Source organism: Camelus ferus, chromosome 17 (assembly GCF_009834535.1).
Source record: "Camelus ferus isolate YT-003-E chromosome 17, BCGSAC_Cfer_1.0, whole genome shotgun sequence".
NCBI classification, from domain to species: Eukaryota; Metazoa; Chordata; class Mammalia; order Artiodactyla; family Camelidae; genus Camelus; species Camelus ferus.
The window spans coordinates 42,218,240-42,240,363 of NC_045712.1; the positions used below are offsets into that span (position 1 = coordinate 42,218,240).

Consider the following 22,124-nt stretch of genomic DNA (forward strand, 5'->3'; position numbering starts at 1 on the left):
TCTATTACTACCCTGAGGAGACTAAGGCCCAGAGAAATAAAGTAATTTGCCAGAGGCCACCCAGCTAGTGATTGGCAGATCCAGGATCCCACCCACACGTGTCAGGTCCAGGGCCAGTGGGCTCCACAGCACCAGTGACCTACGGGGGCACTCTGGGCCCTGACAGGCTGTCACGTCCATCACTCTCTGGGGCCAAACCCAGAGCTGCCTCCCTGCAGAGCATCAACCCCCCAGATACCCCAGTGAAGAGAGACAGTGCGCTAAGTGACCTCTGACCAGGCAGGGGAGGAGGGGACTGTCCTGCTGCCTGAGGCACCCTCTCTCTCTGTCCCTGCCATACATTGAGGGGCTGCCCTCTCTGCCCCCCAGCCCCTCACCGGGTGTTTCAGCCAGTGATCCTTGATGGCTGGCCGCATCTTCTTGTGCACAACCACCTCCTGCAGTTCCTCCAGTGATGGGTGCTGGCCGATCTCTTCCTCAAAAGGCAGCATGTACTCGTCCACAGGTCCTGGGGATGAGAGAGCCTGGCTGGGTCACCCTGAGGCCCCACCACTCCCCATCTCACACCCAGGATGCTCGGGGCTCCCGTCCAGACTCACCATCCGCAGCCTTGCAACGGGACACGAGCTCCCACAGCACCAGCCCCATGGCATACATGTCAATGCGCAGAAAGGCGTCTCTCTGGAAGTTGATGGCTCCCTCAAGCACCTCAGGAGCCATGTACCGCCGCGTGCCCACCTGCATGAGGACAGGGAGGGTCTGCAGTCACCGACCAAGCACAGATGTACTCACAGCTTGACACAGGAGCCAGATCACATGTGCATGGACAGGGCCGTGAATCATGATGGCCATCTCTGATTCACCACATTCACGTGGAGACCACGGGGTCACGATGTAAATTACACCTCAGTGATAATTTTAAGGTATCATTTGAGACAGCAGTAATCCAGCATGGAACTGCTCCCTCTTAAGTCCATCGACACCGTAAGGGGCTACACAGATGATGTGCATTTTACTGAAGGGGAGGAATACTTAAAAATATTAACGGCAGTTGTTTTAGGATGATTGGCTTAGGCTTAACTTTGCGTTACTTTTTCTAGGTTTTTGGTTTGGATTTTTAGTATACTCGTATTTATCTTATTTTTATCTTGCTTAATCATTACAACTAGAAGAAGAGAGAGATTTCCAGTGGGGAACCTGTTTCTCGCTGACCAGCCAGGGAAGCCCTGCTACACTGCGGGCCTCGCTTGCCCCACTGGTGAAACCAGAGCACTGCTCCCAGAGCTCTGAGCACTCTGAGCTCACGCAGTGGTCCTGCCCCTGCTCCCTGCCAGCTGAACACCAGAAGGGCGGTCCTCCACCCCCGTGCCAGCCCCCGTCTTGCACCCCAAGGCTCCTCACCTGCCCATGAGTGTCCCCTGGAGGTTTCCCTGGCTCAAACCGCACAGCCAGGCCAAAGTCAGCCAGCACAGCCGTGAGGTCACTCTTCAGCAATACATTCTTGCTTTTAAAGTCCCTGTGGAGACACTCAACTGAGACGGAGCTGAGCACGTGGTCCAATCGACCCAGCTCCTGGCTTCCCACCTTGACCCCCAGAGACCCGAAGCCAGGCCATCCCACCCTATCTGGGCAGCAGGGTCTGAAGCAGGGTGAAGTCCCATGACGCCCCACAGGCAGGCAGCTTTAGGACACCCCCTCCCCAGGTGCACTTCCGCCAGAGCTGCCACAGCCACACCCACCTCTGTGGCTGGGCCGACCCCATCCCAGTTTCCACAGTATCAAAGGCCAGCCCTCATGTTCTCAGAGCGGATGAAGGCAGGCAGAGCAGCCTGGGACGCACGTTTTCTGGGAAGAATTTACACCATGTGGGATGTGAGTCAAAAGAGAAGTTTCAATGAACTTGCCTCGGTTTCCATGCAGGCCCCCAAGAAGCTGGAGCCTGCTACCAGGGCAGGGCTGAGCAGGTGCTGGGGTGAGCACTCAGACCCGCCTCTCACAAGCAGAGCTGCTTTGGTTCTCAATCTCCCCATGTCTGTCTCAGCCTTGGTGTGAGAGCTAAACTGATGTACAAATGCTTCGGGCCGCCCCTGGCACACTTACTATGCACTACTATTAGGTTGAACTGTATGTAAGAGTCGACATTCAACCGTTTTTGATCTACAAAAATGGCAATTTCATACAGTCAACCTTCTGTGTCGTGAATGTTGTTATCGGTGGGGCCCTTCAGCTCTGAACCCTGGAATTTGAGGGTTCCCTCCCTCACAGTCAGCTCTTCTGCCCTACTGTTCCTTCATCTGTAAGATGGGCTGGGAAAACAGTATCTACCTCACAGGGCAGTAAGGAGGCTAAAATGACTTGGCGTTTCTAAGCGTTGAGAGCAGTGCCTGCCATTTAAAAGCACTATGATAAGTTAACACAGGGGGTCTCAACATGTGATCTAAGCACCCCAGCAAGTCTCTGAGACTCTTCTCATCATAATCTGTTTATTTGCCCTTTTTTAAGCTCATTCTCCCAGGGGTACAGCATTTTCCAGTGATCTCATCACTCTGACAGTTAATGGAATATGTGTGCTCTAATACAGCAAATACCAACAGACATAACCCACATACACAGAAGTTCTCTTCAAGAGTGTAACAGGATCCTAATCAAAAAGTTTGAGAACTACTAAACCAAATACCCACCGAAGTAATGCAGTCTGCACTTCCTACTATGGCCACTGGAGGGCACCAGAAAACTGCCTTGAGAGGCCTGCCGGGGATACCAGGAAGGAAGAAGGGCCAGGTGGGCCCAGGGTTTTGTGCCGTCATGGAATTGAGACCCCCTGGGCCCTGCTCTCACCCTCCAACCCTCTCTACAGCTCCAGGTCAAACGCAGAGGGGGCTACTGCTAACCCAGGTACCTGTGGGCAATAGATGGCTTGTGGCCCTCGCCACGGCACCAGGGCACGTCCTCGTGTAGGTATGAGAGGCCTCTTGACATTGTCTCTGCCACGTGACACAATTCATTCCACGTGATGATGTTCCCCTTGAGGTAATCCGTGAGGGAGCCCTGGAGGAGACAGCACAGGCTCTGGGCACAGGAGCCAGGACGCAGCCCAGCCCCAGGAGGGCTATCTCCGTGGGCCAACAGCAGGGCTCATCTCCTGGGAGGCTAGAACTCATGTGGCCAGAAGGGGCTGGGGATGGGGTGGCAGAAGGTGATAATCATGAAGTCACTACTCCCATTCATGAGAACTGATCTCAGGGACAGGGGTTCTCACTGCAGACCCTCATGTCCACACCCGTGGAAGGGTGGGGCCCATGCCATGGCCCGTGGGGGGCAAGTCCACGGACGTGCTCACCTTGTCATGGAAGGCCGTGATGAGCCACAGCTCCACCTCCAGGTTGGAACCTCGCTTCTCAGCAGCAATGAACTGCAGCAGGTTCTCGTGCTTCATGCCGGGGGTGCTGAAGATCTCCCGCTCGCTCTGCCACGACTGCTTGTCCTGAGGCAGGGATACGGCTGAACCCCACCGCAGCCACACCACCAGCCCCGCCTGCCCCCAACCTCAGCCTCTGAGGGTGGCAGCCAGTAGTGATTATAAATCAATACCCCGACATACAAAGGGGGCTCCTGAGGTCCAGAGACAGGAGTGGGGGGGTCCAGGACCACCCAACCCATTAGAAGCAGAGGGGGCCTGGCTTTGCTAAGTGCCCCGGGCAACTGCTCTGGGTAGCCTGGTGTCCAGGGCCTCTAAGCAGAACCTGATGTCAAAACAAAACCCTGAAAACCAGAGTGGACTGAGGTTTTGCAAAGCCCTAGCATAGCCCCATGATGGAATGTCACCACCTGCAACGGGGTTCACTTTTCTTTCATCCCTCCTGGAGGGGCCTGGACTGCCCTGGGGTGGGAGAGCTTGGGCCACAGCAGGGGTGGATGACCTGGAGCCTAGCAGATGCTCACCTGGAGCGGGAAGATCTTGACAGCCACGAAGTCATTCATGAGCTGTGCCTTCCAGACACAGCCAAAGCGCCCCCGAGCCTTGATCTCCAGCAGCTGCAGTGGCTTCAGGCCCACCAGAGGGGACGGGGGTGGAGGTCCAGGATCCTGGGGAGATCGAGGGCTTAACAGGGACTAGCCTGGCCTCCCTACCTCTACCCTGCCCCGCCCCAAGCCAGCCCCATCTCACCTCATGGATGTCCACGTGGCCGTAGGGGGGCTTGCGATGCCGGTATATCCAGAAGGCCAGCAGGACAATGAGGGAGAGGCCCCCGATGGGCAGCAGTGAGTAGGCCAGCACAGTGAGCAGGGTGGGGGCTGTCGGGGGTGGCTCGTACGTGACTGGGGGACACATGGAGCCCGGTGTCACACAGCCCGCCTACCCACACACCTCCAGGTCCAGACCAGAGAGCCCTGCAGCCACTCCCCACCCCACGCAGGAGCTGAGCACTCCACGGTCCGGGGCCAAGGCCAGCCCATGTCTACTCCCCATCAAAGGCCCTCACCTTCCGGGCCCCCCGCCTCGGGCAGGTGGGTGAAGCGCTCGTTGCAGAAGTTCCCTTCGCAGCAGCAGAAGTACACCTGGGGGTTCTCCTCGGTGGCCACACACTCCTGCCTGGAGGCACAGTTTCCCATATGCCCCTCAGCTGAGGGACACAGACTCCCCAGGGTGGCCCAGCCAAAACCCTCCCCGCAGACAGAGAGGCCCATGGAGAACCATGAGGGACTGGAGGGAGGGCAGTGTGAGCCCACCTCCCCTAAAGCAGAACCCAGAGTGCGGAGGTGCACCTGGAGCCCTCCTGGGTACCTTGGGACTGGGGCAGGGACCCAGCAGCACCCCGCTGTCCCCTCCCACCCCAACGCCAGGGTCACTGCAGACCCGCGGCCCCGGTGGAACCGCGAGGGCGGAGGGGCAGCAGTACCTGTCGTAGCAGTTGAAGTCGTCCAGCCAGCAGCCCTTCTTGACCAGCTCGATGGTGCCCGAGCTGTTGCGCCAGGAGGCGTAGCAGTGCAGCCGCTTGTCCTGCTCGCCCTCGCAGCGCTCCAGGCCGCTCTGGTTGGTGCGCTCCAGCTCCCAGTTGGCGTTGTAGTAGATGCACTCCCGCGTCTCGGCCTCCCCGCGCCCGGAACCTGCGCCCCGGTGAGGGATTTGCTGAGCCGCCCCAGAGCCCCACTCCCCGATCCGGGTCCCAGGGAGACAGGGTGGCCAGACTGACGGCCAGACACACAGATGCTCCTTAGTGGAAGCAGCAGCAATCGGCGGGGGGGCCCTCCAAACCCCAGGGCATGTCAGAATCACTGTGTTGGGTGGGGCAGGAGGCTGGAGCTAAAAACGCATGTTCCTAGCCCAACCCAGACCGGTCCAATTGGAGTGGGGGCAGAATCTACGTCTTTAAACAGCCCCTCTGTCTCCAATGTTCTGATGCAGATCTCAGGGACCAGGTCTGAGAAACCAGAGGGCAGCCTCCTGCTGCTGCCTCTGCCTCATCCCACGCTCACCACGGTCCCCCAGGGAGACACTGCGGGTGTGTCCCCCACCATACACACACATCCCTCTCCTGTCCAGACTGAATGGGAGGCAAGGACTCTCCAGGGTCCCTTCTGCATGCAGCAACCAGCACTGGGCCTGGCAGGGCTGGAGAAGGTGGTCAAGAGGAGCATGTGCCCCAAGCGGTGATAACAGATGACCCTCCCAGCGGGGCTTGGCCCTCAAGACCCCTGTGGGCACTCCCCACTCACTCTGTGCCCGCTTCCAGCCCCCGTTCATGTGACATCCAGATAGCCAAACACTGCAAACCCCAACTGCCCCTTGGAACACTTCTGTCATTCAAGCATGGCTGCAAACCTGCACCAGGATTTTGCAGGGAGGGGACAACAGGACGGATGGCTTCAGCCTGCAGCCCAAGCCAAGGGTCCTCAGGGAAACCCCTCTCTGCTCAGACCACAAGCCCCTGCCCTCGTGTGAGACTAGGAGCTCGAACAAGAGAGGACACCAGACATCGGGAGTGGCCAAGGCTGGCCCAGCTCCCCTCTCCAGTCTGCTGACCAGGCACGGACCCCTCTGGCCACTACTGTGGGCAGGACCCACATGGACAGGGATAGGAACTCCAAATCTCAAGGCTCCTGGTAGGACCCAAGGATTCGGGATGTCACTGGACTTTTACCTGACCAAATCCTCCTACAGACAACAGAGAAAAAGGCAGCCTTGACCCCGTTCAAGTTCCAGCCCTGATGCTTTCTGGCAAGTCACCCAGCCACCCTGTGCCTCCATTTCCCCACTTGTGAAAAGGAGATAGTAACAGCTCCTACTTCCTTGGCTGTTCCAACAGGGAAATGAGTTAATGCACTTAAAGAGTGGTAAGAACAATGCCTGGCACGTTGGCTGTTATATTAGAGTCAGACCCCTCCCTGCCACTTACGCCATTCCTTCACAACATACCCCCCACCTGCCCCATCAAGTTGGGGGTGTGCACACCCACACCTGCCAAGAGCTTTGCATTCAGAGCCCCAGGGGGACCAGGGAGACTGGGAGACTCCAGGCACCCCCCTACTTGGCTGTGCTGCCAGCTGGAGAGGGATCCCCCTCCCTCCTCCCTGGCAAGCTACTTCTGCACACTCACAGCTATTTATAGCTTCTGGCAACACTCCAACCACAAAGCTGCCTCCGCCTTTTAATAGACACAGGGCTCCTGCCCACACTCACAGGCCGGGACACCCGTGCACAGGGGCTCCTCCGACCCAGCCCACTCACCCAACCTGGCAGAGAGGGTGCTGTGCCCCCTCATCTCTGCTGCCTCAGAGCCCTAGGGGGAGCCTCTCCCCAGACACCCGGCCAAGTGGCGGGCTCGACCCCTGAGCACCAGCCAACCCAACCGCTGGCTTCCAAGGGATCAGGTATATAAGCGGCCCTGTCCCCAGTAGGCAGTCCCAGTGTTCCAAAGGGCCTACACCTGGTGGAAAGGCACCTCCAGGGCCCCCCAAACCCTCAGCCCAGACAGGGCAGAGAAAGCCCACTCCTGGACACACACCACCACCAAAAAAAAAAACAGCACATGCAGATTCCACCAGAACCCACATTCCGGGAACTGGACCTAAATCGACCAGCTTTGACACTTGTGGTCTATTTCTCAGGCCAGTTGGCCTGGATGCACCTGACATTCACTGGGGAGAAAAGGGGGAAATCCAATGGGGAGAGGGAAGAGGGACAGAGAAGTGAGGCAGAGTCTCAGTGGGAGGATTTGGAGCGAGAGTAGCTGCACCTCCCTTGGGACCCCTGGGCTCTGGACTTGGTGTGTCCCAGGCGTACTGTGGACTCCAGCGGCCAGAGGGCCGCTGTGGCCTTGGCTCCTGGGGGCCCCACCTCCTTGGGGGCACAGCCCACCTATGTAGGCACTGCAGAGTGATGAGAACGAGATGCCACCAAGCACCACATCCATCTCAGGCCCCAGCAGGTTCCTCCTGAGGAGTCAAGGAGGGTCTTGATGGTGAGGGTGCCCAGCGACAGTACCCGTTTCTGAGTCCATGACTCCACCTCCCCTAGTCCACACCGCAGCATCCCCACCACCTTCCCCACAACCAGAGTGAGGACAGCTGGGGTATGGGGACTACAGGGAAGGGAAATGGAGGTAAGGGGGTGGGCGAGGGGGAGAGCTAGGACACGAGACAGACAGACACACACGCAGACATACACACACGCGCATGATTGAGTGTGCACACACTGTGGAGTGGCACATACAAACAAGGGTCAGAAAAGAATCCAAACATGCCCACGTTTTATCTCTGAACTTGAGTATCTGCTTCTAGCAGCCAAACACAATCTCTAACTGGCATGTCTGCTGCCTGCCCCCCCATCACCCATATATTTGTGGACCATCCAAACTGACACACTCTCATTCAACAAACACACAGCAGGCACTACTAAGCAACTAATAAGCTCTTTACAGATGTTAATTCATTTAATCCCCATGACAACCCTGTGAGGGTCCTCCTTTTGCAGATGAGGAAAGTAAAGCACAAAAAGGTGAAACAACTTACCCAACTTATTTATTAAATGTCAAAACCAGGTTTGGAAGCCAGGCAGTCTGGCTCTGGAGTGCATGCCCTTTCCATGCCCTGCTGCATCTCCTGCAGCTCTGCAAAGCCTTCATCCTCTGTGCGGCCAACAGTCCGCTGAATGACCTTACCACAACCTAAGTATCCATCCTCCTGCTGGACTTTTGGGTTACTTACAACGTTTGCTGCTTTAAGCACCACCCCTATGAATCCTCCTGAATCCTCTTTTGTGCGCTTTCTGGTGCTCGTCAGCATGCGGTCCTCTAGGAATACACCCACAGCGCACACAGGATGAGCATCTTCAGCCCACTGGATACGCTCAAACAGTTCTCCCAAGTGGATGGACCAATTCGTGTGCACAGCAGAAGACAGCCCCACTGAGCCACACCCTCACCCCCTGATATCTGTTCACCTGGTCAACGTGAAACCCTCTATCACAGTTTTGATCCTCATTTCCTGATTACTTTACAACGATCATCTGTCTATCAGCCCCTTCAGAGAACTGTCTGTTCACATCCTTTCCCACTTTTCTCCTGGGCTTCTTTTCCTTTGCGTTGCAGAAATTCTTTTCATATTCCAGTAAAACTTTTCTGACTGCACAGTAACCCTCCTCATCTGTTGTTTTGCTCTCTGCCAGCAAGTGTATGTTGTGTGACACTAACAAATGTCACATGACATTTCTTGTAGTATTTTCCCAGTTTATCTTTTTCCAACTTTTATTTTAAATCTTTATCTTTTCCCCCAATTCAGCCTAACACTGTCTTTGATCTGGAATCGAGTCCTGTTACATTTATGACTACCACTATGTTTAAATTTGTTTTTCCTCTACTGCTACCACCTTTGGATTATCTTTTTTTAATTCTGTATTTCAGCCACTTCTGGTCTGGAAGTAATGCACTCTATTTCTATTCTATTATAGACTACTCTTTAAATTTTAACATGTACGTTTATGCTAGAAGCCCAAAGTTAATAATCAGCATGTCTCCCATCCCTCATAGGAACTTAACTGCTCACACTCCAATTATCTCTTTTCAACTTATATGTAATTAGTTGGACCTAACATTTGTGTTCAGTATCTAATTGTAGTTGTTCCTCTTACCTGCCTCCCAGAGCAGATACTGTTTGTTTTACACGGGCAGCATTTGCTTACTTGTACGCACGTTCACCAGCTTGTGCGCTCACAGTATCTCTGCTCTTCCTTCCAGGACCACTGTCCGCCCTGAAGAACATCTCTCTTTAGAAAAGATCTTTTGGTGGAGAAGCCTCTGTCTGCCTTTCTGAAATGTCATTTTGTTCTTCCTCCTAACTGACAGTTCAGAAGAAGATAAGCTTTTAGGTTGAATTATTTTCTCTAGGCATTTTGAAAATATTATTCCACTGTCATTGCTGAAAAGTCAAGCCTAGCTTTGTAGATGCTCTGTCTTGTCCCTCCGGCTGCTTCCTCAGATCTGCTCCTTGCAGTTTCACAAGCTCTATGTCTAAGTCTACTTTTAAACGTAATTACACTGCTCAGAAGAATATTCTTTCACTCTGATGATTGATGGCTTTCACTGATTCTGAAAAATTCTTGGCTTTTACCAGTTTGAATATTGCACCTCCCTATTCTATGACTCAGAAATTCCTATTACAAGTATATCTGACCATCCCGTCTCTTAACTCTGCTTTCATATTCTCCAATTCTGTGTCTAAGCATTATCACAGATAATGCCATAGTTCTAACTTCCAATTCATTAATTTGCTCTTTAGCTGAGTCTAATTTGCTGTTTCGTTCTTCCACTTAATTTATAAATTCAATCTATTTTTTTTCATTTCTAGAAGGTCTATTTTAAAAAAAACAAAACCTTGATACCTCTGTTCTTTGTCAATATTTCCAAATCCCTATCTTAACAACTCCATGATTTCACTTCTTAAACACCTATTTTCTGCCACTTGTCATTTCTGATGGTTTTCACTCATGGTATCTTGTTTCCCTGTGTGTTATGGAGTTTTGGATTTCTGTTTTTGGATACAGAGCTTATGTTCAGTGGGGGCCTTTTGTGTGGGAATAAAAAGTGAGGACAAGTTTGAGGGGGCAAGCTGCCAGAGATAATTTATATTTTCGCTTCTGCCAAATTCTGCCAAATTCTCTAGGACATTACCAATGTGGAATCATTTTAACTTCTCAACTTCCAGTTTCCCAGGAAACACAGATGGTATAAACTTCAACTCCAAGCTCATGGAAGCACAGATCTACGGTTACAAATTCTCAAGACAAACCACCCACCCCCTCCACTAACCTAGGCCAAGACAATTTTATTATCTATTCCCTTGATCAGCAAAAGGATGTTTCTTCTAGTCTATACTTTCACTGAAGGTATAACCCATGGAAGTCTTTCCATGTGAGAGCCTCAATCTCAATTCCACATCTTACCTCCAGTTCCTCACAATCTGCTACTAAGGCCATACCTCTAACTTCTGGAGAGAAGCAAATCCCCCGAGAATAAGCAGACTCAGCTAGTGACGGTGTACAGCTCTAGTTTCCAGCCCCCTCTCGCATCTCCCTTCCTTTCTTACACATGCAACTGGGCATCTGCATTTACAAAGGGCATCTGGCACACTTTATCCAGCATTTCTGTCTGCCTTGTATGAGGAGGTTTTTCAGTTGCTCTGCTCACTATTATTGCCAGCTATGGAAGTGCAGGAGCAGCTTCCAAGAGTGCCAAGAGGAAGTCTACCTGCCTTCAGAAGCCCGGCCCAGGAACAAGGAATCAAGCTAGGTCACCTCAAGTCACTTCCAACTTGGACTCTGTAAGCAAGTCCCTGGCACCTCCTCCCACAGAACAAGGTGTGGACCCAGGGCCATCTCTGGAACACCTGCCTTTCTCCAGGGCCCATCATTCCTGAAGAACGCTGGATACAGCGTTTCCAGGGAAAGGTCAAGAATTACATGCAAATATTACTTTTGCTCCCTCCCATAATCCCACTGAAACCACAGCAAAGGAACGGTTTTTAAGGCATAAACCTATAAGGACAAAAAGAACAGGAAATAACCACAGAAATGAAGCTCTGAGGTTGGAAAGCAAATACCCAAGTGGTCAAGCACAAGACTCCAACACTGGCTGTGGAGAATACTGAGAAACAACATGGTGTCTACCAAAGAACCCCAAACTCAGGAATTTGTGGCACCAGATGTCTCTGGAAAGAGAGGCAGAGATACGCCCAAAGACAGAAGGGCTGGTTGGTAATGGGCAGCCAGATCCTCAGATTTCGCTACCATTCACCACGGCTGGCTGCCCACCCCCAACCCAGCTCAAAAAAATTCCCCAAGACAAGCTGAAAGTAAATGGGTGGAAATAAGTGTATCAGACCAACAGAAGCTGCAGTGGCTGTAAGATAAAAAGTTTTACAACACTCAGACATCAAAATCTCAAAGCCCTGTCAATTAATACTACCTCCCAATATTGAAACAATCTCTCATACCTACAAAACATCACCTCAGTACGAACTGAAGTGCTTTTTTACTGGAAGAACTGTCCATTTACCAACTTGTGTGTTGTTTTCCTTTTGTCTTAAGCATCCACACAGGCATGACTATATTTCTGGCCTTTCTCTTCTATTCCACTGTCTATTTAGCTATTGCATCAAAAGCCCACCGTTTTAATTACTACAGCTTTACAACAAATCCTGAAATCCAGTAGGTGCACCTTGTTCTTTTTCTTCAAGACAGCCTTGGCTCTTCTTGGTCCTTTGCAGTTCCAAATTGTTTTACTCTGAGGATTAACTAAAGATGAAACCCTAAAAGCCTTTTCTGCATCTACTAAGATAATCCTATACTGCCCCTCTTTACTCTGTGAATGTGGCAGATTAGATTTTCAACTGTTAAGTCCACTATGCATTTCTGGGATAAAAACATTTGGATGTGATGAATCATTATTTCTACATATTGCGGGGTTCTATTTCGTGAATGTTTTAAGGAATTTTGCACCTTATGTTTATTCGGGGGATATTAATTCTATTTCTCTCTCCCACTCTGTGTTCCCTGATCTCTCTTTTACTGCCTTCTTTTCAGCGTGAGACGTCTCTATGACTCTATTTGTCCCCCTTCTCAGCTTGAAAGTTATCACCCTCCTACCCTTCAGTGGTTACCTTGGAGATCACAGCATGCCTTGACTTCTCAAACTCTAACATTAATTGGTAATTTCACCCTCTTTCTAGATAATGTAAGAACTTTTAGAATAAATTCCATTTTCACTCCACCCTCACATACAGCACTGGTGTCAGGTTTTGTTTTTGTTTTTTGTTTTTAATTGAAGTACAGTCAATTCCAATGCATCTATCTCTTGTGTACAGCACAGTATCCCAGTCATGCATATACATACATATATTCATTTCCATATTTTTTCCATTAAAGGTTTTTACAAGATATTGAACATAGTTCCCTGTGCTATGTAGATTTTGTTTTTATATGTATTTCAAACTCAATGACACACTTCCCTCACAGAATAAAGGTCTGGGTATGTAACCTTTTCATGGCCCTTCATCTGCGTCTCTGACATTCCATCTAGTTACTCCCTCTGTCTCAAGAACACTCTCTTTACCTGACACCTTCTATCCTGAAGGACAATATCACCTGCTGTTGAAGTTTAGGTTGACAATTCTTTCTTTCAGCACTTAAAACTATCATTCTGTTGTCTGCTGGCTTTCACTGTTTTTGAGAAGTCAGCCATCAATATAACCATTGCTCTTTTGATAGGAATTCCTTTTTTCTCTGGCTATTTTGTTTTTTGAAGATTCTCTGTCTTTGGTTTTCAGAAGTTTGGCTGTGATAGGAATAGGAGTGGAATTTTTAATTTGTTATTGTACCGAGGTTCACAGGGCTTCTTCAATCAGTGGCTTAATGTCCTACTTTGTTTTTACCAGTTTCCTAGCTATGATCTCCTCGGTCCTTTATTTCTGTGACTCTGATTATTTGGACCTAAGACCTTCTCACTTCAACCTCTGGGTCTTTCCCTCTCTTCTGTATTATACATCTTTTTTGTCTGTATATTACCAGTTCGCTATTTCTCTTCAGTTGCACCTTATTGCCTGATAAAATCACTGAGTTCTTAATTTCTGTTAGTCTACAAGTCAGTTCTACCACAGATTTTTCATTTGGTTGTTAAATCTTTCCCTAGCTCTCTGTTGACATTCATTCCCTTGATCACAGTGAGCACTGCTATTGTTCAACATGTATATAACTCTTAGAGCTCACCCAGGTCTGGCTTCAACTGTGATATTTCTCCCGGCTATTATACTGAAAATGACTGGTCAGTCATTATAGTGCAAAAATGTTTGCAGAAATAATCTGAGGTCTAGAATGATGTTATATTCCTAGAAAGATGTTACAGGTGCTTCTGGCAGGCAGCTAAGGGCATCATTAATTCCAGGACATCTTAATCCAACTTTAGAGTCTGTCTTCTTTCGGCTCTCCCTCACCCCTAGGCCACTGGGGTCCCAACCCAAAAGGAGAAGCTCACTACACCCACTCTCTGTTTGGAAGACCAATTTCTGTGTCCTTAGCTCCTCAAGGCTATCAAATGCAAGGCCCAGCCTCTCAAGTTGCCCATATGGAACTGAAAACAGACTCAAATGTAGAAGTCAGCACCAGGGACCTCTGTTCTCACACAGACCCTGGCCTAGTAAGTAGGTCTTCACTGTCCTCTTAGCTGTACAATGCTTTCAACCAGAGATGTTTTCTCAATCTGTCCATCTTTTCAGGTGCCTTCAGAAAGAGGGTTGGTCCTGATTATCAAAAGAGGGTATTTCCATAGCTATTTTTTACCCACTTTTTAGATATATTTTCAGGACCATAAAGACACCTCAACAAATACACAGAAACTGAGGTCACCGGTGCAGATAAGACTGCCCGTGGAAAGTGTTAATTAAGAAGAACACTGACCCCAAAGCAGAGTCCTGAAAAAAGTAACTTCCATTCCAAAGTGTAACTCAAGAGGAAAACAGAATTCACTTTCAACCAACCTTATTATTTCAGACTATTATGGACTGAATTGTGTGTCCCAAATTCATAACCCCCAATGGGACTGTACTGGGAAAGGTCTTTAAAGAGGTAAAATTAGGTCAATTAAGGTCATGTGGGTGGGGCCCTAAACCAAGAGGACTGATGTCCTTATAAGAAGAGGAAGACACAACAGGAGCATACACACCCAGAGGGAAGGCCGTGTGAGGACACAGGAAGAGGGCTGCTATCTGCAAGCCAAGGAGAAAGGGCTCACCAGGAACCAATCCTGACCACACCTTGGCCTTGGACTTGAAGTCTCCAGAACTGTGAGAAAATAAATTTCTGTGACTTAAGCCACGCAGTCTGTGGTATCCTGCCAGGGCAGTCTGAGCAGATTAATGCACAGACAGTGCACATCACCTGTACAATGTGGGAGAGCTGACTGGGACGTCACTCACACATGAAAACAGTACCATTAACCCCCTGCCACTTACATCCAGGAGCCGGGCCTGACAGGTGGCCTTACACAAGCAGTCCCAGTGAAACAGCAGTGACAGAGTAGAGAGCGTGCTGAAGAAGGGACTAGGAGAGCAGGCGCTTTGAGAACAAGTCATCTTGAACTATCTTCAGCCAGTCAAGGCAGAAAATTGTGCAAGGGAACAAGGCACACATTCAGCCCCGAACTGAAGCTCATCAGAGCCCCTTCTGTTGTGAAAACCTGCCCATCAGACTCTAGAGTAATTCTTTTACAGGTTTCCCCATAGCCCCTACCATCGTCACCACCACATCAGGATCCGGTCATGCCAAGAACGTGTCAAATGCACTTAGCTCACCAGGAGAGCCCTGCTCCCCACAGCAACTCACAACCTTCAGCAAGAGCACAGTCTCCCCAGGGGTGGAGGCAGCACAGAGCGCAGCTCGTGAGCACACATGTGCACGTCCGTCCCAAACCCAGACCACAGCCTGGCTGGTCGGCTGCCACTTCCCTCTGTGGGCACGGTAACCAGGAGACTTAAAAGGGGAAGCAGCCTCTCTGGCTCCCCTCAGACACCAGGCCAGTGAAGTGAGTGAGCTCCCCCGTCCAGCATCCTTCACGATGTTGGCTATTTCCAGCCTCTGTAATCTAGCATTTCTGGAGGTGCGGAGGTGCTCACAGACTGCTGCAGGGCTACCTGCCATGCCATCTCACCCAGCTTCTACCCCCACTGCCATGGGGTTGGGGGGACAGACGACAATGTGGTATAACCGTGTATAACTGTTTCTTAGTATTTATTAAAATTTAAAATATCCTAAGTGTCTTGAGACCCAGAACGTCCCCTCTTCTTGTCATCTATCCTTGAGATGCAACCGGTGTAATATGTAAACAATCACAAAGTCCATCAATAGGAGATCAGACAAAATGTAGCCTATATCCAAACTCTGAAATTTCACAGCTATCAAAAAGACTGAGTTAAGAGGGTATATGGCTCAGTGGTATATGGCTCAGTGGTAGAGTGCATGCTTAGCATGCACCAGGTCCTGGGTTCAATCCCATTAACCTCCATTTAAAAAAAAAAAGACTGAGATCCATATTTATTAAAAAGATTGCCAAAACAGATCTGAGGTTAAAAAGCCATGACACGCGACAATGGATGCAAGTTACAAGACATGGTGAGCAAAAGATGGATGCAAAGCAGTTCATACTGTAAGAGTCCGTACCTATAAAGCACAATGACAGTCAAAACTAACGTATGCTGTTAGAAGTCAGAGGAGTGGTCACCCTTTGGGGTTTAGGGGTAGAGACTAGAATGGCAAGAGAGGGCTTGGCTGGGGGAAGGGCAAGTAAATTCCTGATTCTCCATCCGGGCTCATTATATTGGTATATTAACTTTGTGAAAGTTCACCAAGCTTTCAAACTAATTACACTATTCAACATGCATTTTACACTTCAGTTAAATGTTTGAAAGAGAGCAGTACCATTTTAGGTTTAAAAAAAATTACCAACCCTATTTCTCTAAGTACTTCTATAGATACACAGGTCAAATGTCTAGAAGGATATCCACCAATCTGAGAAGGCTCACGTCCGGAGGACTCAGACAGGGCTGGTAAAAGAGACCCTGGTTTTATCTGTAACATCTGAATTTCTGCAACTGAATCTATGTGTAGTATTTGTAAAACTAATTAATAAAAATTAATTGAATTTTAAGTAGGAAAAGAAGTTATGGTCAAAGTGACAACTACTCCCCCAGTTACACTCCAGGGAAGCTAACCAGGAGACCCCTGGATGAGGGGAGGCTAAGGAGGGGCTTTCCAGGGTAGGGGGGACAGGACTGCACTGCCCTGGCTGTCCTCCTCCAAGTAGCCCCGCAGGACCACTCTTGGGGGGGGAGGGGAGTTCACAGGAGGGGCCAGCCAGGTGGAAAGGGAAACCAGAATTCACCTCTAACTTTTCTACCCCTCTATTTTCTAAGCCCCTAAGAGCAGATGAACCCTAATCCCCTCTGCCCTCAGGGAACAAAGCAGCTGGACCTCCTATGAAGCCTGGGCCACAGGGCTCGCCTCTGACCCCACCCCCATCCCCACCAGCAGTTCCAAGGGAGCCCCTAGGCTGCCTGGCTTGTGAGTACCTGAAGGGAATATCAGAACTTGGATAAGAAGGAAATTCCCAAACAGTACATAAAGTTTTCTTAACCCATGGCTGCCAGTCCAGGGCTCTGAGAACTCATGCACCCCCTTCTGATCAGTGAGGGCGAAGGGGAAAGGAGGCTATCGATGACACTGGACATCAAAAGGTATTGTCCTCATACCTGAAAACACTGTGCACCACTACAAAAGCCAGAAGGAAAAGTCATCCTGGCATCAACACTCAAGAGCATCAGCTTCCAAGTCAGCCTCCTGTTCTCATTGGTTCAAGTCTAGAAGGCAAGCAGGGGCCCCTCCCTCTCCTCAGATGGACAGGCAACAGCTGGTCTGGTCACATCTTCCGAAATGTTCAGCCATAAACCCCAGGAAGCAGGTTCCTCCATCCTCGAGCCAAGGGCTTGGGTTTCCAAGCAGCCTTCCTTTTCCTTCCCCAGAACTAATTTTAGCCTCCTTGGTTGTCAGAGTGGAACTGAAACAGTCAGCAGAGGAACGTTTGCAAACAAGAACATGTGCTCACCTCACAAAACACCTCAGCTCCAGCCCAGAAACCAGCCAGAGAGAAGTCCCACTGAGCGGCCAGGCCCCTAGAGAAGGGCCCCCTGGGAGGAGGGCCACACATCAGACCAGTGGGGCAGGCCTCCCGTTCCAACACCCACTCCCAGAGATCACGTGTCAATGAATGAAAACACCCAGCTAAGGCAGCCAGTCCCTGAGTCTGAAAAAGGCACACGCATGTGTACAGCAGAACTGGAATCACCAGGGCAAAGCACGGGGCTGTCCAAATGCAGGAAGCCATGACTGGTGCTGGGCTGGCCGAGGCAGGGCTGACCCCCCACAACAATCTCAGCCAGACAGAGACACCAATTGAAAAAATGACTCAGAAGAGGGCAGTAGCGTTTCCTCTCCCCTATCTAGTCCCCACCAAAAAACTTAGGCATCCAGGAGCAGCACCACCAGGACCTCAAGGACCAGGCATGTCTTGGGCTGAGATGGCAGGCCTGTGAGCCTGGTGGACAAAGATGGAAAAGGAAGCCCCAAACAAGGGGGTGGGTGTCTCTTCTGGAACAAAGAACAGGTGATGGAATGAGAGGGAAAGTTTAAAAAAAAAAAAGATAAATAATTCGGAGATGGCAACAAAGTCCCCTTTGGAAAGCCCAAAAAAAGATGGAAGAGAAAGTCTCAACCCCAGCAAAAAACAAATCCTTTTAAAGGAGCACTTCACACACCAGCGACGCGAACTTGGAAACTGAAGCTTTTCAGACGGCTTCCTCCCACCCTAAGAAGTGTTTGTCATCCGTTCCCAGCGCAGCAAGCTGTGTGCTGAAGACTTCAAGACTACAGGGGAGACCCCAGGCAGCTCCCGGCCGAGCCGCGGGCCGGTCAGGGGAGGAGCGGAGAGGGAACACGGGGCTGCCAGCCTGCCAAGCCCAACCAGCAGGCGCCGGCAGGGATCAACCCCTGGGCTGGGCCTGCAGGGCCGGTGCCGGTCCTGACTCCTGTGCTGCCCACCACCTCCCCGGGGCCAGGGTGGAGACGCCGCCCGTACCTTTGGGGAGAGGCGGCGCCCCGGCTCCGGTGTCTGAGGGCTCAGAGCTCCAGGCCCAGGGAGGCGGCGGCTCGCCGGGGCGCCCGACGGCCGGCACGCTCGCGGGGGAGGGCATGCCCGGCGCTCCGCTAGGCCCGCGGCCGGCGGCGGCTCCGGCGGCTGCCAGGTGCGCTCACAGGAGCGCAGCGCTGCGCAGAGGCCCCGGCCCCGGCCCCGGCCCTTCCTGACATTCTGCGAGGGCGGGCGGGCGAGGCACGGTGCGAACCTGGCCTCGCAGTCAGGGCGGTGGGCGGGGGCGGCAGGCAGGCTGCCGGGCCACCCACAACCTCCGCCTCCCTGAAGAAACCTGAACCACTTCTGGGAAAACTCAAGGACGCCAGGATTCTACTCGGTGGCCAGCGGCTCACTCGAACCATGAATTCGAACCAAACTCTGACGCTGTGCAGGCTTAGCGAAGCAGGATTCTCCTAGGCTTTGGGGAGAATCCAGCCTCCCACCCTGAATCCGATGGAGGGGGTGTAGAGCAGGCATTAGCCATTAGCCCCACTTCCCACAACTGTCTGTCCGTTTAAAAGCATGAGAACATTCTAGATCAGGTTCTCAATCAGTTCATTTGCATCCCCCCTACCCAGGGCATTTTCGGGCTTCATGATTACAAATGCTACTAGCATTTAGTGGGTAGAGGCCAAGGATGCCGCTAAACATCCTAAAATGCACAAGACAGCACTCCCCCTCCCTGCAATACACACATAACAAAGAATTATTAGGTCCAAGTTGTCAACAGTGTCAAGGTTAAAAAATCCTGTTCTAGAATGAAGTCTACCGGGCCAGGACCCTGCCTGAGGGCTGTCCACCCAGTGTTATTCTAAAAAGTACTCCCCAGACCAGCCCTGCCTCAGCCCCAGATCCCGGTCCGAGGTAACAGGCTAGTATCTGCAAGTGGATCTGAACTCTGACCTGATGTCCCTCGGTTCTCACCTGCACTACCCTGAGCTCCCAGGTAGGGGGCTGAATGCATAGGCACTCAGGGGAGGGTTTCCTGGGGGAGGGAAGGGGAGCAGGAGACCCAGGGCTGGAATGTGAACAGTGGCCAGGGTCACAAAAAACGGAAGTAAAGAAGTCATGTCCTTTGGCTACAACAGGTAGGTGTAGGTAGCAATGTGGGAACTAGCCAAGTGCAGCCCCCAAGGACAGCAAGTTGCCCCTTAAGACATACAATGGGCATGTGCAGAGCAGCCAAGGACTTCAAGGAGTCCAACCCAGAGGACCACAATTTCCTGGTATCAGTGCAGAACAGTGAGGGTGCATGCACAATGCATGTGCACACTCTTGCATGCAATCTTATTTGTATTTTCCTGGGGGAAGGATGGAAAGCTTTCATCAGATTGTCAGAGAGGCCCACAGTATAGGATGGGCGCTCTCCACTGGGCTCCCTGAAAAGGAAGTTCCTTAGGTGAAGTGCCAGGGGAAGTCCAAGTGCTATCTGGGGAATCGCAATGCCTGGAAAGACCCTGCTGGGTAGTGCACAGCAGCCCACCCACGCTGTGGGAGGCCGTGGGGTTCCAGGTGTTACATCTTCACCCAGGTGGGGAGCCTGGGAGGCTGGATGAGTTTCTCACATCATCAACCTTGGGAGAGTCTCTAAGAGCTGAGGAGGGTGCCCACCCCTCCCAAAGGGCAGCCTGGCCAGCCAGCCAGGGCAGAGCCTGGATTGTTTAGCAGGTACAAGGACAGGTAGCAGAGGACACCTTTCCCTGGGGAAGGGTACCAGCAGCCTGTGAGTCTGTGGTCCGTGTCCTCGACAGTTGCCAGTACACTGGGCCCGAGGGTCACTTCACCCATTCCACACACACTTTTCCCCTGAGGGAATGGACAATATCTCTGGGTCTGAGGAGCCCACCTATGAAGACAGCTTGGAGCAGTCAAGGCCTGCACCTCCTGATGGGACAGATAGGAATCAGGTCCTCCTCCCCAGCCAGTGGCTCCTGACATTTCACTCAAAATACTTTCCAACCCACCCCTTGGGCCCTGATCTAAACCCCAAGAAGAGACAGATGTCAGAAGTTCTTGCAAGGTACACAGATGTGTGTTTGGGAAGGCAAAGACCAAATGACTTGTTTCCCAAGGACACTGAGCCAGGCACAGAAGACTTGCAAAACTCATCCTGTATAAGCACAATGCACCATTGTTGTAGCATAAATTTTGCCTTTCCTTCTAGGCCTGCACCATTCAACATGGTAGCCACTAAAGCCAGGTGAGACTACTGAGCATTTGAAATGTGAAGTCTGAATTAAGATGTTCTGTAAGTATAAAATACACAGTGGATTTTGATGACAGTACAAATAAACAATATAAAATGTCTGTTTTTAATATTGATTACACGTTGAAATGATTATTTTGTATACATTAGGTTAAGTAAAATATACCATTAAAGTTAATTTGACTTTCTATGGACTGAATGTTTGTGTCCCCTCAAAATTCATACATCAAAAAACCCTAATGCCCAATATGATGGTATTTGGAGATAGGGCCTTTGCAAAAGATTAAGACTCGTTTATGAGGGTGGAGCCCCCATGACAAGGTTAGTGGAAGAGGAAAAAAGAACAATACCCCCCGCCCCACCCCAAGCACCAGGTAGGGCCATGTGTGAGGATTCAGTGAGAAGGCAGCCATCTGCAAGCTAGGAAGAGAGCCCTCACCATACACTACCATGCTGGCACACAGATCTCAGACCTCTAGCCTCCAGACTGAAAAAAGTTATTTAAGCCACAGAGTCTATGTATTGTGTTATAGCAGTCTGAGGAGACTAAGACACGTCTGTTTCTTTTTCCTTCTATTAACATAACACCCAGAAAAATCTTAAAATTATATGTGTGGCTCACACTGTATTTCTGTTGGACAACACTGTTCTAGATCTTTCTTCTACAAGGATGCCATGTGCTGCAGGGGTGGAGGTAATTCTAAACAGCAAGCCAGGAGCAAGAAGGAAGAGAATCTACAAAGTACAAGGAACAGGAGGGCCAGCTCTGCCCCCAACTTCCGTCTAAGGAAGCTCTTTCCATAGTTCCTCACAGGTCAGGGCAGTGGCCACCAGAGAACTAACTGGCTGGTGTGACCATGAGAAACACCCAGAGACTCCCCACCTTCCTCCACGGCAGGAACACAGGTAGCTGGACTCCAGTCTAACTCCAGCTGCCCCACCTTGCAGGGTCCAGTGCTCAGCACTGCCCAAGCCAGGGAAAAGGAGGGAAAACACAGTCCTTCCAAGGGCCCAATCCCATTCTGCCCCACCTAATCAGAGAGGGACCTGAGACTGGTCAGGCCAGATAGAGATAAATTTGGGAGAGGGTTCCAGGTCTCAGGCTGTCTTGTCCTGGGAGGAAGTCCCCTCTGCAGGCCTGGGCTTGGGAGAGCCAGCACCTCCAGGAGGGACCCACAGACAGCCAGGTGAGCTGCCGCCCTTCCCTCTAGAAGAAAATGCCTTTCTTTCACTTCAGAGCTCTCATTCTGGGGGGAAAGCAGCACTTAAAAGGCAGAGAAAGAAACAGGTTAAACACCCCCCCCCCAACACCTTGCTTCTACGACACCGAAAACGGCTCCAGAAGAGCCATGACAGTCCCTTCCAGAGAGTGCCCAAGTACCAATAAGGGGTCTCTGTCCTCTAGTCCCTGCACTCAAGACACGGAGCTCCAAGCCCTACACAGAGAACTCACTTGCTTTCGGCGTAGACAGCTAAGCCATGCTACACTGCAAAGGAGGCGGGCGGAGTGGGAGTGGGGATGAGATGGAGATCCCGCATCCCCACCCCCGCAGCAGCCGGGGGATCCCAGCCCCGCCCCTGCACGCCCGGCCCCGCCTTTCGCGGGTTTCCCAGGCTCTGCGCTGCTGCCACCCCGGGCGGCGGGGGACCCGCGCTGCATGTGTAATGGGGGCTGGGAACAAAGACGC

At 51.2% G+C, this 22,124-nt stretch overlaps 1 protein-coding gene across 3 annotated transcripts in view; it reads right to left on the reverse strand.

Moving 5' to 3' along the window:
* The window catches only part of ACVR2B (activin A receptor type 2B), a 34,698-nt gene that overhangs the window by 11,264 nt on the left and 1,310 nt on the right, over window positions 1-22,124 (reverse strand). The window contains exons 1-10 of one of the 3 annotated variants that reach the window (XM_032459199.1): window positions 18,177-18,445; window positions 4,902-5,109; window positions 4,485-4,594; window positions 4,169-4,296; window positions 3,943-4,086; window positions 3,341-3,484; window positions 2,900-3,048; window positions 1,402-1,516; window positions 600-738; window positions 378-508 (exon numbers count right to left, since the gene is read on the reverse strand). In XM_032459199.1, coding sequence (XP_032315090.1) covers window positions 378-508; window positions 600-738; window positions 1,402-1,516; window positions 2,900-3,048; window positions 3,341-3,484; window positions 3,943-4,086; window positions 4,169-4,296; window positions 4,485-4,594; window positions 4,902-5,109; window positions 18,177-18,291 — 1,383 coding nt within the window. In that variant the 5' untranslated portion in view covers window positions 18,292-18,445. Of the gene's footprint in view, window positions 1-377; window positions 509-599; window positions 739-1,401; window positions 1,517-2,899; window positions 3,049-3,340; window positions 3,485-3,942; window positions 4,087-4,168; window positions 4,321-4,484; window positions 4,595-4,901; window positions 5,110-18,176; window positions 18,446-22,124 lie in introns of those variants that run through there. The other 2 variants (XM_032459198.1, XM_032459200.1) reach the window with 2 other exon arrangements.